Raw genomic sequence first — 20,656 nt, 5'->3', positions numbered from 1 at the left:
TTCACAGAATAATAAAACTTTTAAGGATAAATTTTCGAGCTTCCGTTCGGTGGAAAAATTCATGGTATTTATCCGTATTAAATTAATGGAGAAGTATAGTATTTTTTTTTTTTTTTTTTTTTTCTGCATTAAAAAATAACTTTGTTTCCGAAGGGTCTCATTAAAAATAAATAATAAAAATTATATTAACCTACACATAAAAAAATTTTTAAAAAAATGAAAAATATCTTGATCAAAGAAAATTATTCTCTTGATATTAAATATTTCTCGAGCTTAAAGAATAATTTATTAAATTTCCATGTTCTGTACCTTTCAATAAAAATATCTTTTGGCTTAATTTAAAAATAAATTATTTTTCAATCAACAAATTTATTTTCTTAATTCAATTTTATTGATTTAAAAAAAAATTTTTTTTTAAATTAATAAAAAATTTTTAAAGATCAAAACTCCCTCTGTATTTAACTTCCTAACTGAAATGTATGACCTGACATTAGATTAACATTATTAATTTAGCAGATCTAAAAAATGAATAGGAAGAAACACATGTGACACGTATGCGAAGGGGCGTATTGATGCATAAATAAGAACCTTGCGGTCACACCAGACCAAGCAAAGGGTACATAACAGTGTCGCACTGGATATAGTATGATGTGATACAACAGAGAGTGCGTAGATCAAATTTATGAACACACATACTGAAATGTGTGTATGTAAGGAAACACGTGACTTTGATTTTAATAATTCGCGGATGAATAAAGACTTGATTGGATATATACGTATGCAGTGCATGTCTGCGGAGCATCTACGGGTTTAATGTATAAATGGATGATATATTATGTATGTGTGGAAGCATTAAGTCGGTACGTGTTTACTAACGATAGGTTGCGTACCCGGCGTGTGCCAGCACACACTGCACACTGCACACTGTATGGAGCACAGTACACATAATATAACACACCCTGCGAAATTGAAGGCGCACGCGTTTACTTGTATATACACACGGGAATGCTGCGGGTATTACTCTCTACGTAGCAGTAAACTTGCACGCCCTCGCACCCTGTAATTCGATTGTTTGGTAAATTCGGTTGTTAATGGTCCGACTGTGCGGTTAATTAGACCTATACGAGACGGCTAAACTCGTACTATCATTTCATTACAACCAAGGATTTTTTTTTTTTTTTTTTTTTAAATATTAACTCAATTTTAAATCATTGAAGATTTATTTTTTATTTTATTTTATTTTATTACGTAAAATATTATAATTTTACTCTTTCAAATTTTTATTAAAAAAAAATTTTTTTTAATAAATTAAAGCATAAAAAAGTAAAAATATTTTTAATAGCAAACCAGTCTTTTTTTTTTTTTTTTTTTTTTTTTTTTTTTTAAGCGCTAGATATTTTTTTTTAATTTTATTTTTACAAATATTTATAATTTTATTAAGTCAGCTTAATTTGATATTTTTTTAATAAAAAAATCATTTGACTTTAAAAATTTCCCGCTTTTTTTCACAACACCAGTCAAACCTATCCACCGTCGGTATTTTGCCCCTCTCAGACTTCGCTGGTGTCTTGAACCCAAACCTGGGCCCAGGAGTGGGGGTAATGAAGAAGCTCCATCCCCTCCAGACTAGCAAATTCAGATCCCACAGCGTTAACGTCCATACTGTCTATTATTCCCTCGTATTTTGTCGTAGTAAGTTGTATCTTCTCCATAGTTGCGCGTATTTTTCATTTATCAAATTTAATCCGCATTTTGCACCATCAATCCTCTGTAAAATTAAATTCGTACTATTAAATATTCAGTTCTCGGTATTTTATTGAATTAATTAACTATTTATTTTCTCGTAAATCGTCTAAATTTAACTTGAAATTATTTTATCGGAAAACCGCGTGGTAGAATATAAATTGCCGCGTTTGCATACCACGTGTAATTAAATTTTTAAAATCTAAGTTTGCTGATAAAACTATTGATTCATTTTAACTAAAATTAGTGTACATTTTTTGAATAAATTATTGAATTTTAATTTAAAGAAAAAATGTGCGTTTTTTATTTCTAAGCTAAGAAAATTCCCGATCCTGCATCCTTAATTTTCAATTTTTTTTTGCTAATTTTATTAATTAACTTTTTATAATTATTTTTAGAAAAAAGAAAAATGAATTTTTGTTGTAAATGATGACATTGAGAGGTCTCTCTGAATTAAAGTGATTATACTTAATCTCTTGCTGATACAACACTTTAAAAGTTCATTTATTCTTATCTAAAAATTTTTTTTCTCACTTAAAAAAATTTAAAATAATTTTTATTCTCAAAAATTTTAATACTTAAATTTTTTTCTTAATTTTCAAGTCACTTTTTGATTAATTTAAATATTTAAAAATAGACGCAAACAAGTCCACATTTTTCACATTAAAAATTTACTTCTGCTCTTAAATTATTTAAAGATATTATTCACAGTTTTTTCACAAAAAAAAAAGTCAAAAATGTAAACAAAAAAAAAAATAAATAAATTAACCAGCGCATTAAAGCCCGCCCTAAATTAACAGCATAATCACCAATGACATCAATTACTCTGCAGCAGATAGAGATAGCCGAGATTTAAAAGCCTCGTCTTTTAGATTTCAATTTAAATCGAATGATTCTATTTAATTTTCCTGTACTCCGATGTCTTCCCTTTCAGCGGTTCTTTCTTTCTCGAATTTAATATTCAAAGTGCGCCAAGACTGGGCGTACTGTGACAAGTTCAAGCTGCCTTTTTAATGAAGAATGACTTCCCAGGGAAATTCGAGGGTCCAAATTCTTCCCTTATTCGCATCATCCCTCATTCCTCTCAATTTCGCGTCCAAAGATTTATACTTTTGCTCAAACCTTTTATTTACCAAATCTGTCTTAATACCCTGTAAAACATGACAATATTTATCCTTCTCATTTCCAAATTCGTACCTTTTATTTTTATTACTTTTATTATTATACTAGATGAATTTATTTTATTTATTTTTTTTGCATTGTCAAAATTGTCAACACGAGTGTCATCAATTTTGCGCTTGTTTATTCCGGCTAAAATTCATCCCTGATAAAAACGAAATGTTGATAAAAAAACGCTACGAAAAATTATAACCATAACAATATGAAAAATATAAATATAATACGTGTGTATGAATAATAAAAAAATATGAAAAAAAAAATATATATATATATATAAAACTAAATACAAAACGTGGGAAAAATGTGAACGTCCATCCATTTGGGAGTTGCAACATCACAACGCCCCGGATTGTACACAATTTCATTTATAAACAAACAATATAGAACGTATATATGTATATATATTTTCAATTTTCATTTATGTATCGCTATCGCTAATGTATCGCACGGTAACATATTTTTCGATCTCGTTTTCCGTTTTTGTATCACCCTCTGGTGTTTCGACAAGAAAAAATATAAATATTAATATTTTTATAAATATTATATTATTTAATAACACAAAGCTCAATAGAATCCTGCTGAGTTATATTAAAAACAATATCAAATGATAATTATTATTATTATTAAATTTTTAAATACAAATATAGATGTGTTATATCTTGTTCAAGGCATTTAAAACACATATTTCTCTTCGCTTTATTTATTTTCACCCTTGGGGTGTATTACCTTCTAATAATTTAATTTTCACCACAATTTCCAATCTGACATTACAGGCTTTCGTTTTTTTTTTTTTTTTTTTATTTTATTTTAAATTATAAATAACTGCCACAGCAAGTTATTTATGTGATAAATTTTGATGACGTCTAATTAAATGTATTTTTTATTTTTAACTTTTAATTCAAAATTATCTATCAGTAATTTTCAAAAGTTTAAAGTATTTTTTTTTTTTTTTGGCTAAAATATTGTAGATACAAAAAAATTATAAGATACCTTTATTGTAGAGGGTTCAATTTTCTACAAAAAAAGTCCATCAATTTTACTGTATTTTTAATCCTCGAGTAAGAATTTTGAATATTCAAGAAAATAAAATTTTTTTATTGCTCCGAAATGAATTTCAGAATTTTTTAATTAATTTTTATCTCGACAAAAATGAATTAATTTATAACACAATATTTTTCCAAGTATCGTAGAATATTTACCGAGTCCAGGTATGATCGTTGTCTCAGGCGTATCGCGTAGCAACCCCTTTAGGTTTCGGTTATCGAAGAGCATTAAGGCGGGGGTGGTAGAGAGTTTAGAGGCGATCGTACCAATTGGGGTTGGCCATCATGAAAACGAGGGTGCAGGATACGGGGCCCGAAGGCAGTAGGGAACAGTACTGTTGTTTCCCACGGAAGACGAGCCATCCTGAGGCTGTTATACCGGCATCGTCTAGGTATGGAGTGTAGAGGACTGTGTACCCTCGCACACACACACACACACACAAATCAACACATGTATACTCTCGATCTCGCTCTAATTCCATCTCTCTACACCCTGCACCCCAGCACATCGGTATGTATGATCTTCTGTATCGCGTTGTCTACCAATTAACGCTATTGAGTACGCCCGTGTAGTGTACCCTTACCCTTGCCCTTACTCTGGCCGTGCTTGTTTTAGTGGCTCATGGCTCATGCACGAGAGAACACCCTTCTCGAGATATTCGGACGTGCGAATATTAAAAAATTCCATCTGCTGATATTTAATCACTTTTTTTATTTTTCTCTTCTGGCATTACATTGTTATTTTGAAATATGTTTTTGTCTGCGAATAATACGGCACTTATCACTCACTTAGCCTTTGAATTACTCGGGGTTTCAATAATAATTTATCTAGTATTTTATTCCACCAGAATTTTATCAATTTTTGATAAAAATTAATTAAAATTTTTAATTTGAAGCTCCGAAATTGACTCCATAGTTCCTGAAAATTAAAAATTATTATTATGGCTTAAATATTGGAATTAAAAAAAAATGTCTCTGTCAATTTTGTCCTATCTCTCTTCCTTTCCCTAGAATTTTTAATTAAAGTTCAAAAATGATGCGTAGAAATTTTAAAATTTTTTCAAAAGTTTAAAATTTAAATCTTGGCTAAAATTTTGGAGCTAAGAAAAAATCTCGAGAATCCTTTTTTGAAGGGAATTAAATTTTCTACAAAAAAAAATTTTATTTTAGTGTAGTTCTTACCCTTTTTCCAGAATATCAATTCAAAGTTGAGAAGACACTCAAAAAGCATTTTGTTTAAAATTAACTTTTTTGCTGTTAATTTTGAAAGAAAAAAAAAAAAAAACAGAATAATTGTCAATTAAAACACTAAAATCGTTGCATAAATTAGAGAAACAGCTCGTTTATGCGGCCCAAAAAAGAAGATAATGACGTAGAAGACGTGTTGACAAAAAACAATCCTGAAAATCTATTTTGACGAGGATTTAAAATGATAAAGAGGGAAAATTTAGCGCAAGCTCGTACGTCGACTGTCGAATGATGTATATTGTATGAATTCTTTGGTTGTTAAAACCATAACGACGCTCTTAGATTGCAAAACCAAATTCAAAGGCATGTCCGGAGCAAATGGTAACCGTCAGGCCGTCAAAGTTCAAAAGAAAAGCAAGCCAACTCGTCAACCGCGAAGCTGCTCAAAATATAATGAAGTCAAGCTTGCCCATAACATAAAGAGCGAGGGAGAGAGACGGAGAGATAAAGAATGAAGAGACAGCGTAAGCGTGTTTATACGAACCATCGATTTTCCTTTATATTACGAATAAAACTATATTTAGCTATTTTCGTTGTTATTACCCGGAGTGAGTACTTAGTTGTGGTAAAATAGTTATTTTTTACAGTTTTTCACTCAGACCTTTTTTTTTCTGGGTTTCGTTTTATTTTTATAAATAGCGGGTTGTTGCTTGACAAAAGAAGAGTATAGAAAATAGAGGATATAAACGACGAGACAGGGTCCCAAGACAGGACGTATCTTCCTCGGTCTTTGACTGACGGAGTTACGACAGCCAGACGTCGTACCTCAATATTACCTCGACTAGGTCTTTTCCTTTTCAGATCACTCGTAACTCCACCTTTGATGTGATTCCCATTGGCACCGCACGTCCCGGCAACCTGAAGAACTAAAATAAAATTTGAAACCTCGTTTACTCGCTCTTTGATGCCAACCAAAATATATATATATTTATATATTTATAATAAAATAGTCACGTAAAATAACAATCACAGATTAGCCTAAAATTTATGTCCCCGGGAATTTTGCTCCGTCAAGTCGATGGAAATTTTACGCTCCATAAAATATTTCTTATCTGGTTAGCTTTTCCTTCAGTCGAGTCATTTTTGATACTTTCGATTCTTTCAGACACGCTCGCGAAAATAGTAATAGGTTCATGTATTATGTCATGATATATATGCCTGTTTATTATTTTTTTTTTGGGGAAATTTAGTTTGAAAAAATTCCGACAGGTGGCGCATTGTCGCTAAATCTTTTCAATGCCAGAGAGTTGAATTCTTAAATATAAATTATTTTCATCAAATAATTAAATAAAAATTATATTTATCACAAAATTCTATAATTTACAGCTTTAGAAATTTAATTTTCTATTATAAAAATTTTTAATAAAAAAATAACTCCAATTTGAACAATTCCAGATTTAAACTAATCACTTGGTAGGGGTAAACCCCGAAAAACTGAAACCACCCTAAAATTTATTGAATCAAAGCCAGTCTCAGACAATATCCGTTTACTGGAACTACCACTCAAGTCCTTTATTTCAGAAAGGGTATCAAACAAAAAAGGCTAAAAAGCCGTAGTAGTAGTAGTAGACAAAGTAGGAGAAGGCAAAATCAATTTTTCTAACCAAAGTGGATCTTATCAAGCCGACTCTTGACATCTTTGACCCTCGTTTGAAGACGTTTCAAAGGGTTTAAATCTTTTTTTCACCTAGCCAGTGTTCACCTCTTTACTTACTTCCTCACGCTCAAAGTATGAGTGGAGGTATAGAGGACAGAAGAACAGGCTTTGCTCGGAAGATGAATAGCCACTGGTGAAAGATTGAATGACAAAAAGAGCATTCAAACAATAAATTACAATAGATAACCCAGATAATTCTATCTTCGGGTTCAGCAAATATAATAATCGTGACGTACAACATGACATAATATGTGGTATTATATATTACTGTTGTTATTATTATTATTTGTTATTATTATTATTATTATTATTATTATTATTATTATTATTATTATTATTATTATTATTATTATTATTATTATTATTATTGCACAAATATAATAGATAAAAGCTAACAATCTGAATGAACTGGCGACAGCCAATTGAAGGGGATCACGTGAATAATGTTGATGAAGCTTTCATCTAGCGTCTTATAGACTATCACTCCTAGCCACATTTCTCAAGACTTTCTTGATTTATTGATAATTATATTAGCTAACTTTGTGGATTTTCCTTGAGATTGTAGATCAGACTTCTGGTGTAGCTGCTAGAAGTTAAAATCCGCCTTAAACATGTCGAAGTAACTATTCAATTATATTTCCATTAGTTACAAATTTTCGATTCTCGTGTTAATTATTTAAGAAATTTACCAACTTTCAACAGGATATTCCTGATGGAAGTTCTATTAATAATTTATGGTGTATAATGGTAATCCTCATCAAGTCATTCATTATTTTAATTTTATTTCAACCCTCTGAGCTCACTGGAAGTCTTCAATTTTTTAGATCAAAGATATCAAATTAGTTATAATTCCTTTCATCCATTTTTTTTTAAATTTAATCAGCTTTGATCCGTACAAATTTACAGTATTGATTTTTTTTTATCAAATTTTGATATTTTTTACCTTAAAAAAATTATTTTGACAATTTACAAAATTTTCTTCTATATTTCAAAAGTTGGAAGTTTTCTTGAGATAACTTTTGATCTATTGAACCGATCGACTTAAAACCATATATACACTTTTTTAGCATGAAAAATTGCGTCGAATGCCGTCAAAAAAATTAAAATCGAACCAGGCGTCCAAAAGATATGACAAGTTTAAAGATTTTGGGTAATGCACTGTTTTGGAAAAATTTTGTAATTTGTCTTTTTTTGATAATTTATTAATTAAAATTTTTCAGATATTGATGATGAATTATTTGAAGTATACAAAAATAAAATTTTTAATTTTCCAAAAAATTTTTTGGACTTAAATATTTTTTTTTTAAATTAAACAAATTTTGAAAATTATTAATTTTTGGTGACCAAATCCGTCTCAGCCCGCATTTGGATGTGTGTAATGCGTGTATGTATTGGTCGGGGTGTAGAATATGGAGTATGCTAGAAATTTGGGGAATGCGAGATGCGTGGGTAAGACGGGGTATTCGTGCGGTGGTGGGTTCCTTGGATCGTTATGGCGGTGCCTGTAGACAGTAGACTAGCGAGATCGGGAAGGGCAACAGTAACCGCTCTTGCTCTCCCCTTGGCACTGGCGGTATCAACATCAACTAAATTCTGGTCTGGAGAACTGAGAGCGACGCGTGTCAATGATCCTCGAGAGACTTGGCTTCATTTATAGAAACGTGCACTCGTGATGATCGACAACGGGCAATTAATCAGCCGCAAGTTAATCAAGTAGAAGGCCCAAGTGGGTAAGAATATTAATTAAATTGATAACTCTTGGCAACCTCCGAAGGATGATAACCGTCGAGGGGGGTCCAGACTTCCAATTCGCCAGTTAAAAAATTTTTGGGTTGATTTTTAGCATAAAAAAAAATATTTTTTTTCAATTATCATTAATTTAATAATTAAAAAAATTTATGAGTTAATTTTTATTGTAAAAAAATTTTTTTCTTTCTAATTTAAATATTTAAAAATTTTTTTCCGAGTAATTCGTGTTTTTTATCGGATTTTAGCTTAAATATTTAATCAAGATTTTTATTACAACACAAAACTTTAAAAAAGTTGGACTAAAGAGAGAAACTATTGAGTAACTATTAAAATTTTTTTCTCCCAGGGATTTATTGCCCCAAGAATTTAATCCTCTTTATATAAAACTGTATTGTTCCTGTTTCCGACCTACTAATTTCGTTAAACTTATAAGAATTTAATCTCTCTTATTTCCATATTTAAAAAGTTTATTTTTAATAAATCGTAACAATAAATAGACAAACTTTTTCATTTCAAATTCTTCATCCGAGCGTTCGATGTATAAATTGTAACCTCAATACAAAACGGAAAATAGCTTGTCTCTCCACCAAATCGTCTGTTTCATGATTGTTTAATGAACGCAGTCACGTCTTCCATTTATAAAACGTCAATTGCTTAATTTCGGTCTGCTATTCAGGTCCAGAAATCGAGACATTTATATTTTTTTAGATAAACTTCAATCGACCCCGGAGAAACTATTTTAGAATCTAAAAAATTATTATTTTGTTCAATGGATCTCGTTAAAATTTCCAAGTATCACTTACCCTCACCTTGATTCTCACTTTCAGATTGTGCTATTGTATCAACGATCTTACAGTTTAGAATCCGATACCCAACAAAAGGTCCCTGATTGTCGAGTTTAGTATTCGAATATATCAGATTTCCAAAATGGAAATCCGGATACTAAAAGCACTTATTTGATAATAAATATCATCTGTTTATCATCAGTGTTTCCAAAATAATCATTTCAATCCATCCAAGATAAAAATAATTTTTTTTAAACTCTATAAATTCAAATATTTTTTTACAAACATAAAATTTGCAGTATTGATAAAAATTGATCAAGGAAAAATTAATTAATATTTAATTTGATTAAAAAAATTTTTTTTAATCAGGTATAAAAAGAATTAAATAATAAGACTAATTTTAGTGAAAAAATGAAACGACTTTTGACTTTAAAAGAAGAAAATCCATTTAAAAAAAAAAAAAAAAAAAAAAAAAAAAAAAAAAAAAAAAAAAACATTAGAGCGGGTTGAAAGTTTAGCTGAAGATAAAAATACATAAATCTATTGTTGCGATGACCCGGATCTTGGCCGATTTACAAGGCGAAGTTGAATAAGGAAGGAAGTGAGAAAATGTTTTCTCGCTTTTGGGAAAGATATCTTCGGTAGACTAGGCGAGCTTGTTAGGGAGTTTGTCACGGTGTAACTCGCTTTCACCGTCTTTGTGTGCTTGTGTGTACATTGGTGGTGCAAAACAACAACAATGTATCGCATCAACCATGCATTCAGACGGTGAGAGTTCACGAGAAAGAGAATTAAACAACCCTGATACGACAAACTCGGCTCTCTGCTTTTGATATATATATATATATACATCTACGGAGAAGGAAAGCACAAGTTATGTTACAAATCGGACGTCGGTATTTACGAGGAAACTTGTTCGTGTTTCAGGGTCTTGCCAATTTCCGGAATCATGGAGAGGACAATGGTTCCAGTCAGGAAAACCGACGTCTGTCACGATAAACGCTACTACCTTTGGCGAGAAGACTTGCATTGAGAACAACGGAGACATGTATTCTGTTTATGATTTGTAAGTTATCATTTTACTTAATTAATTCATTACTCCAATATTCATTTATTGATTTCCTACCAATTTGTCAATTTTATTTTCTCTCCAATTTATTATTGTTGCATTATAAATTCAATTTCCTGAATGCTTAACTTGGTAATTTTTTAGAATTATAATTTTACGCTCGTTTAATTTTTAATTGCACCGCAATTTTCAGTTAAGTTTAATCGCATCCTCTCTTTAGAATTCGAAATAGCATTAATTATTTATTAAAGAAAATTATCAACTATTCATAAGTCTTTATTTAACTTTATTTTTAATTTAAAAAAAAAAGAAAAATTTTAGATAAAATAAAAAATTTAATTAATCAATTTTGAGATTAATAATTATTGTATTGTTTCATAGAAATTAAATTTGATATTATAAACAAAGGAAATAAATATGATCTGTATTTTTTAAAGACTAAACATTAAAGCGATAAAATAAATACTTGGAATGAAATATAATACGCTTAAATTAAACTAACAATTAGTCATTTTGATTTAAAAATAATTTTCCCTATAAATTACTAAAATATTTGTTAATTTTAAATTAAAAACTACAAAGCAAAAATTGGCAATATCTTTTACGAAGCTTTAAAACAATTTATCGATCGACTTTATCCGATGTAATAACTTGAATTTTATCGCCATTAAAAAAAATTACGCTCTCAAGTTACAGAGACATAAATTCTTTAATATTAATTTTCATCCTATTAAAAACAATATAATGTTAACAATAAATAAATAAATAAATTTTTTTTTTATTGTCCACAGTTTCCAGAACGAAAACTGCTACAAATGTCTGATAATAAACGACCGTCATAAGAACGTCATTCAATTCCGCGAACGTAAGTAATTTTATTCTCTCATTATATGGCGTCGTCAATTTAAAATGCAATATCGAAAGAAAACATGAGTGGTTTTTATCACCGAGTGAAGGTATAACTTATAACTATGTTTAACTAGAAGGAAGCATGACCTTTTTCCCCGATATTTTTATTTATTCGTTTATTTTCCAAGCTCCTTGTTTTTATTGTTGATTTTGTTTATTATTTCTCCCGTCGGTGTATTCAAGATATAATGGAATATCCCGTCGCTGGAATACAACCACTTACACTTATATATATATTGGTGTTTTTTCTCAAATGTACACATGTGTACTTTTCATCCACTGGATGGACGTATCTTAGTACCTTATCAACAAAGGCGCGTCTTATTGCTGATAGCTGATAGCTGATAGATTTTATGAGATCAACTTGTTGTCTCAGTGACATTTCATCGCCGGCTTAAATTTCTTTTCAATTGGTTTATCAACTCGACAACAACGTTAATCGAAAAATATTATCTTTCATTACTTGGTAAAGTTCATTTACTTTCTTTTTATTTTTTTTTATTCAATTAATTTCTTTTTTAATTACTCAGTCGTGAAAAGAATTTTCTAAGTGGCCTAACATGAAATTATTAAAGTTTTTATTTATTTTGTGGATAATATAAGACAATAATTTATTAAATTAAAAAAAAAAAAATCTGATTTTATCCATTGAAAAAAAAAAAAAAAATTATATATATATATATATTTTAAAATGAACTTTCTTATAGCGAGAAAATTTAGCGACAATACGCCGCCTGTTGGAATTTTTCGAAACTAAATTCTATAAAAAAATTATATGTAGACTTTTTAAGGTATATGAAGTCAAATTTAAGTATATGAAGCCATTTTTATAATTTTTACACCAGCAGAAAATTATTTAAACAATTTTTTATTTTTTCTTTTTTTTTCCTAAAAAAAAAAAAGTAATTTCAAATCATCTTAAATCTATCATAAAAAAAAAAAAAACTATAGCACCGCCTCACTGGCAATATTCGATTACCACCTCGTAAGCAGCTGTCAAAATGATTATACCCCGAAAAGAATAATGTAAAACACAATCTTTGAAATATAATTGTGCGTATATTGGATCATACGTTTTGAGTGCGAGCAGTATCTGGATTTTCCGGTCTTGACACGGGCATGCGATCGCGGACAATGGAAAGCTGATTTTGAGCACGAGGGGTGGATATGCTTTTCGCGGGGTCTCACACACACACACACACACACACACACACACACACACACACACACACACAGAAACATATGTACGTCAAAGCGGTGAATTAAAGTGCTGTAGACTCCACACTCGATGGAGATGAGTAGTCTCTCCTCGACTCCATTCTGTTGATATTATACACACATATAATAACCTCCACCCACTAGATATAATTATGTGTCTGTGTGCGTGTGGTACATGAACACGAAATAAGCCAAGCTAGGTTAGCTAAACGGAACATTGGCCCGTCGTTCGATGATTCCGAGGTTGACGGGCGTGCCATAACTAAAACTGACGTCCATTGTATCGAGGCACATCCTGGGTATTCTACAATTCACCGCCTAGCCGCGAGGGCCTTTATTTCTCTTTCCCTTTCTGTCTTTATACATATATTTATCTATCACACAGATATAGAGATACATAACACAACACAAAACATGGAGCGCGCACCCTTCTTCTCTGTTGCTCCGTTGTCTGTATCTGGCTGAACTAGTCTCGCCATATGGCGGATTGCAAGCAGAGAACTCGACGTTTTAGTGGATTATTGAACGAAAAAATTGATATCCTGAAACTGGTGGTTATGAATGCCTCTGCGAACGCTAGTCAGCGTAAACAACAGAACATCAGTTTACACACACGCTCGCCGATCCATTTTTTACCGTACGATATATCGCAGGGATTATACATTAATAGACATAAAACACAATATCGATCATCAGTACAATAAATAATAAATCTATTGGCGATTTAGCACTCGCTGAAAATGATAAATCCATCGTGCGAGAGCACAAAATCCATCATTTCAGTTATAAATTTAATTCATAGTCAACTTTACAAACGGAATATTTAAACACTCGAAATAGTCACGCTCGCATTAACAGATCGGCATTATGTTGTATTATTTAACCGGCGCGAGGTACCATGTGTTTATATTCACGTATTTCAGTTTCAGTTTGTTCTATTTATCGCTGATAATCTTTTCAATTTGATATAATATTCAGTTTCAGTTTCATTTTCATTTGCCAATTTTATTTATTAAATAGAATCCAACTGTGAGTCTATGTGGGGGATTTTCGATGCACCAATAACGATAACATTGTTCCTGGTATTAACCAATAGATTATTTAAACAATTATTGCAAACGATTGTTGTTATCCAGTTTGACGCTTGGTATAATTTAAATTTTATTTTCAATAGTCACTGTTTTTTGGATCAAAAACGTTTAATACGATTTTAAAATATATTTAATTTTTTTTTTTTCTTTCTAATATTAATACCTTAAGTGAACAATCTGATGTTTAATTTACAATTTAAATAAACAGCCTCAAAAACAAAATAAATAATTCCGGCTTAGCTTATCAGAATTTTTTAATTAACAGATATTAAATTTGAATATTTGACTCATTAAAAATGTTAAGAAAGATACATATGCACTTTGAGAAGATTAATATTAGCTTGACGAACTTTAAAAAAAAAGTTATAAAGTTTTTTAACTTAAGGAGAAAGTTAATATTGGCTCCCATTTATATTTCACCGACTGCAGATAAATCTTTATAAATTTTCAGTAATTAAACTATTTTTAATTAACATAATTTACTGACTGAAAATAAAACGATTATATTACTAGCCCATAGAGCAGAGAACATATAACGGCGCACTTGGAGGATCCGCTGGCTTAAACTTTTCGGCGTGTCTTATCTTCCAGATGAATCCCTCTGATTTTCCGACTCGTGTTCACACACACACACACACACACACACACACACACACACACACACACACACACACACACACACACACACACACACACACACAACTGGAGCCTGCATCCACCAGTCAAGTTTCAAGCCACCCTCGTCCCCGTAAAACCAAAACGAATAGAACCTTACCAGACTCAAGAATCAAGATTCGCACAACTGTGATAGTGACGTGTAAGAGACTACCAGTTCTAGTTCTAGTTCTAGTTCTCCTTCTCCTTCTCCTTCCTAATTCTCAGTTCCAACTTCCCATTCTAATTCTCCTCCAGCTCCGTTCCTTCTAGCAGTCGTAGGTAACTGCGGGTGGATGTAATTTTCCAGTCGAGTGAATTCTCGCGATTAAGGGCTCGACACGGTGCACCGATCCTTTCTTCAGTTTCAGGCATCACACTCTTCTTCCAAGTTTATTCCCTCCCTTTCTTCTGAGCTTTATAGTAGCTTCTATCTGCAATCTTCCGTCCCCGTCTTCTATCTTCTATCTGCTATCAATATTAGAAGAAAGAAATTACTTGAACCAAAAGTTGCATTTTTGGTGCAAATCATGCATCATTCTTAGAAGAATTTTCCATGGAAAAAATCTTCAATATTATTGAAGGAGCTGCAGCAAAATCCTTCTAAAGATTGCATGATGCATCCATTAAAAGTTCACGAACATTCAACATAAGGATTATCAACATCAAACTGATTTGCCAGTTTATTTTCCCGCTTAATCGCCTTAAAACAAATTTATTTAATGCTCTTCTATTCCACAGACGGAAATGAACGCAACGCATTTCACAAATGTAGACAGAACACAAAATGAAAATAACCACATGACAATTGTAACTTTCTACATACTATTGCAGCGTGTAATTGTCATGACATGACATCCCATCACATCAGCGCAGAAATGCGTCGTTTGATTAAATTAATGCGATGAAGAGAAATTACTGAAGTAGAGAAGAGGTAAAAGGACGGGCAACATGGAAATACTGACTGAAATGAACCTGAATATAATATAGCAGCTGGAGGGCTAGTCTGCGGAGTGCCGGAGGATCAAAAAGGGATGGATATAACCGGAGCCAACTTGTATCCAGTGTAATTTTGTGTAATGCAGAACAGAAAGCGATGAACAGAGACAAACTTTCAACCAAACTCGAGTATTACAAGAGCAATCTCAAACGCGAGTGCTTTGCGAATAAACATGATTATGCATTTCCGTGTCCCATTTCCATGGGATGTGTGGAATGGCTGTATATGCATCGCTCGACCAGAGATCACCCTATTGTCGTACTAGCGTATCGTGCTACACTCGAATATAAACAGAGAATATAATATGGACACATGTGCAGAAAGCAGAGATCGACTCTTTTACGGGTTGGTGCTTTTTTCCTAGAGGATACAAGGGAAATTGATTTTTTGTTATGCTTTGTGCTTTTTAGTACATAAGGCTCCATTCGCTCCAGAATCACACCCTGATGATCACCCGACGGCTCACAACGGGGGGTGTTACGATTTGACAGTCATTTTTAACATCTATGAATTTGATATGGACCGCAGAAATTTTTTAGGGAGTTCATTTGTCAATTCAATTAAATTATTGTCTTTTTAAGTGCTTTTGGGAATATTTCACGCCCTACTTTGATAAAATCTTCACTATTAAAAAGTAGATTAAGGAAAAAAAAAAAAAATGTCAAGTTAATTTCCAAGCGTGAGAAAATTTTTTTCAGTCATTACAAATAATTTACCTGACCCAGATAATAAAATTATCGTAACCGTAATCAAAAGTCACCCAAAGAAATGCTTACGATGCAGTGTGGCCTCTAAATAAAAATTATCCTGAAGAAAATAAACAAAAATGAATGTGTAAAAGTGATGTTAGCTTTAATTACACAAATTTATTTACGGTATCGTACATTGCTTCAGCAGTGCAAGGGCGAACGAGTTAAAAAGCTCCTAACCGTTTATATTATGTTCTAACTACAATGAATGTGACAAAGCACTTTGCCGTTAAAAATAGTCAAAGTCATCACCATCACTGTCTCTGGGTGTTCAGTATTTAGTGTTTAGTGTTGCGCAACGCAACGCAAACGTAAAGCCCCCTTCAGTGATATTAGCGATAAACCTGATTCAAAGCGTGTAATAGATGGCGTATATAGATTTATCTATCTATTATAAATAAATAATAAATCTGAAAGTCATTTAACGCATATTTAATAGCTTAAGTGGTAAATAATAACAGACAGATGTCATACCAATAGATTAATATATATCCCGTGATGACTAGTCAAAATGATAATATAATCCAGTAAGGGTACGCTCAAAATCAAATAAATGATAACGATGGCAATAATTATATCAGCTGAGTTATTATCTATAAATAAATCCGAGAGAGCTTTCCAAACGGTAATTTTTAAAATAAAAAGCTATTCGTCATTATTTAATGTCACTAATTAATATCTCGTTGACTAATGGTTGAATTTAATTTGATCTATTAGAGCATTTAATATCAACGTTCTGGTGATGATAATAATAAATTTTTGATGTTGAGTGGTATATATGATAATATCAGTATGATTTTATAATCGGATTCACTGATGGCGACACTGTTGAAAACGGAAACAGTATAAGTGCCGGTATAAAACGTTAGAAAAAACGATATGGAAAATTAAAGCAGGATTGGATGGATACGGATAGGAGATATGGTTTATTATTATGCGGGACGTCTTAGGGAAATACCCGGGTTTTATTTTCCGACAAGAAAAATCAGAATGCACATTTCTTTCAGAAAAATAAAAAAGAATTTGGTGCACTGAATAGGATGATACAATCTCTCGAGCTTTCAGTCTTTTTCATTCTATCTTATGGAGAGATTGGATCTATGAATTTTTATTGCAAAGGATTACAAGTTGGAATTTTTATCTGGGTTATATTTTTGATAATGATTTTTAGCTATCAATTTTTTTAACAGTGCTCCGAGAAGCTGTAACAAAATTAAGGCAAAAATAACCCGTCATATTTACGATAAAAAATTCTGCAAGTCACTTGACAAATATATTAACGAAGCAATTCCCTTGAAAAATGATCGAGTTTTTATGTTTAATTGTTTCCAACAACATCCATTACTCGGAGAAAAAAAATAATCTGGACATAATTTTCCATCTAACCCAACTCGAACAAAATTTCCTTCCAAAATAACAGAACACTCCTGAAAAATATCTAAAAAACGTGGTGTTTTCCCGGATGATGAGACCAATCAATTCCGTGGTTGAAAGTAGGGATTTCGTGGGTCAACAGTTCCGAGGAATTCATCTCGAGATAAAGGAGCCGGATCCGAACAAAGAGCCGAGAATCTTCAGCATCACGGAAGAAAAAAGTGGATTACCGGTAGGCACCCTTTTGATGGTAGCGCACCGCGTCTTTCGGCCCTTGTCATTTTTTCCTTATTCGAAATTCCGCCCCCGTAGATTGTGGGGTCTCTCCCCCCGAGCTTGCCGGGCACTTATCTCCCTAATGCCACAGCACGTTTCCTTTTTCTCCGGCTGTGTCCTGCGTTTATCTCCCCGTCAAATCTGAAAGACCGACGAGGGTTCTCACCACCCACGCGAACGATTTCCCACTCTCTTTGTGAGCCTAATCAACAGCCCCTATCTCTCTTCTACCCATAACAAGTCTCGCTCCAAATAATGCCCGGCTCACTTTTATCACTTTGTCTTGCTTTAACGTCCACAACCTGTCACTCATTATATCCTCGAGGTTTTGAATTTCATTTAGATAATTCTCATTTGCTCTTCAATCAACCGTTTGTTTAATTATCGCAATTCAAATTGAGGAAGATAAATTTTTCGGAACTTTCCCCCTAAAGGACTCGGGTTCGATTCCCGGCGGGGTAAAAAAAAAAGTTTTTTTTTTCTGGAAGGAAAAAATAGATTTAAATTAAGTAATTAATTTAATTTAATTAATAATGAAGACTTAACCCAGTTCTTAGAGCCTGGCTGATGGTTCACAGCCGGATAACGTCAGTCTTTTCATGACGATTCATAAATGATTAACCTCCTAATTATCAATGCTAATCCAGGTGCTCTGGTTACCGAATAGATCTGGATAGCGATAACAATTACTCGTTACCTCTGTACTCTATATTCAAGAATATATATCTGTATAAATAAATATATATTATTGAGTTTGTAGGTGAATATATAGGTATAGGTGCGGGTGTAAAATGACGGCTGGATATAGCATGGCGGTTAGAGAAGATAGTTACGGGATGAGTTATAATTGCCAGTCGTAACCGTGGTAGGAATAATGAGAGAAGCCAACGGGGGAGAGAGGGAGGATATGAAAATATTCACGATTTGTACGACGGATTATGCCAGTATAATTATTACCTTGTGTACTGGCATACGATAGTTTAATTAGTAACTATTTCATTATAATCCCGAGACTAGTTGGAGGTTAATATTTCAAGTTGTAAAATTATTTGTTACAGAAAATTAATTAAAAAATTAATTCATTGAAAAAAAAAAAATGACTTTGAAAAAATTTAAGGATTCAAAACCGAGCCGAGAATCGAACTCAGGACTCACTGGTCACGCGTCAGGAGCTCTAACGCTTTCGCCACTTTGTTTTATTTTCTTGATTTTGTTCGTAAATTTTTGCAATTAATTTTAACTTAATATCTCGAACCAAACGTGAAATTTTAATGACAATATAATTAATATATAATTTCTGATCCAAATTAAAAAATTGGCAATTAATCACAATAATTAACAAAACTAATTAGCGCCGATTCAAATTTAAAGATTCTCAACAACCCGAAGTGATCAATAAATATATTAATTTACTAATTAAAATATATTGTATAACAATATCAATGATTTCGCTCTAATAATTGATTACATAATTTAATTAGAGTTTATATAATTATCAATATTAATTAGCATAAAATAAAAGAATAATTTTTTTCGTAAATAATTAGTGCGAACAAATAAATATTTATTGTTATATGCTTAATTGATACCGACGGACGTGAAGCATCAAACAAAACTAGAATAATTAAAGAGAGCTGTCATGAATAAAATATAAAAACTATCATCACTGTATGTATGCATATTAAATTAAAAGATGTTAATAATTGCACGAGTAGACTATTTGGCAGCTATATTGAAGCACTGGATGACGTAAGCGAATCTCGGAGTGTTGATTCATCGAGGAGTTGATTCTTCCACCGACGAGTGTCACCGAGGAGTATATTGAGAGGAAATGAGAGCGGGATAGGAAAAACCGCGGAAGAGAAAGAGAACAAGCAGAGAAAAAACTGTCATGTAGATGTATATTTTTAGTGTGTGTGTGTGTGTGTGTGTGTGTGTGTGTGTGTGTGTGTGTGTGTGTGTGTGTGTGTGTGTGTGTGTGTGTGTGTGTGTGTGTGTGTGTGTGTGTGTGTGTGTGTGTGTGTGTGTGTGTTGGTGAAAGGGAGAGAGCACTAGAGCCCTTTTAATCAACGAGATCCGCACTCCATTAATATAATGGCTTCGAGGAATGTTATATACTCTTAATGAGAGCGAGTTGGAAAATGCTTTAGCGTGCTCCCTAAGTACAGCAAAAAACATTTTCACGACTATTAGTACAAGGTCTTTAGGTCACATAAAGAGCTCTCATGACGTTAAAAAAATAAAACTCTCTCTTTTTCCCAGCTACAATATAGCATTTACTAATAAATAAATCATTTCATTTAATTAACTCACGTTATTAACTCATTTTAATCTTCCTTGGTTTTCTTCTCGTTTTTTTTTTTAAGCCATTCACTTTGAACTTGAGATTATATTACTTTGTAAAATCTTATCATGGAATTTTAAAGACTTATAACACTTACAAAAAGTACTTGGTTCAAAAGAAATCTTTTGTTAAAAATTTCAATCCCATTTTTAGATATTGATTCGAAAAATTCATTAATTGAATCAAAAAAAATCAAATTAAAAGGTTTAAAGAGACAATTTTAATCCGTTGAAGAATTTTCAGAAGAACTTATAAGTCAGAAGAAACTTACAGTCAATTTGATGATTTAATTTTGATTGAAAAAAAGCAACTGACAGTTTGAATTTCTAACAAAACTAAAATAACTCTTAATACTCCTTTAAAAATCAAGTCAAAAATTAAAATCCAGTTTCAAAGTCCACTGATAATAATTTCGACATATTTGCTGTCCCAAAAGTATCAAACAATGCAAAAATTTTAACGAATTATCTTTACACAAAATAACTGCTTAATCACGAATTCCTCGACCTCGCGCGAGAGATTAGCCAGGCTCCGATAAGACTTATTGTTGCGGAAAAAGAAACAACTG

General features: G+C 31.9%; 1 protein-coding gene and 1 long non-coding RNA gene across 3 annotated transcripts in view; one reads left to right on the top strand and one right to left on the bottom strand.

Moving 5' to 3' along the window:
* The window catches only part of LOC141528955 (uncharacterized), a 156,002-nt gene that overhangs the window by 113,655 nt on the left and 21,691 nt on the right, over nt 1–20,656 (top strand). Inside the window, exons 1-3 of one of the 2 annotated variants that reach the window (XM_074245261.1) lie at nt 8,206–8,600; nt 10,332–10,470; nt 11,265–11,338. In XM_074245261.1, coding sequence (XP_074101362.1) covers nt 10,451–10,470; nt 11,265–11,338 — 94 coding nt within the window. In that variant the 5' untranslated portion in view covers nt 8,206–8,600; nt 10,332–10,450. Of the gene's footprint in view, nt 1–8,205; nt 8,601–10,331; nt 10,471–11,264; nt 11,339–20,656 lie in introns of those variants that run through there. The other variant, XM_074245260.1, reaches the window with a different exon arrangement.
* Nucleotides 305–20,193, bottom strand: LOC141528958 (uncharacterized). Its single transcript, XR_012479484.1, has 4 exons — nt 20,058–20,193; nt 5,990–6,079; nt 4,550–4,884; nt 305–1,768 (listed from the first exon to the last, which is right to left on the bottom strand). It is a non-coding gene; the product is annotated as an uncharacterized LOC141528958 (long non-coding RNA).

Source organism: Cotesia typhae, unplaced genomic scaffold, assembly GCF_013202065.1.
Source record: "Cotesia typhae breed Kobodo isofemale line unplaced genomic scaffold, CoteBio_Ctyphae contig_44, whole genome shotgun sequence".
NCBI lineage: Eukaryota > Metazoa > Arthropoda > Insecta > Hymenoptera > Braconidae > Cotesia > Cotesia typhae.
This window is presented reverse-complemented; position numbering and strand designations above follow the sequence as displayed.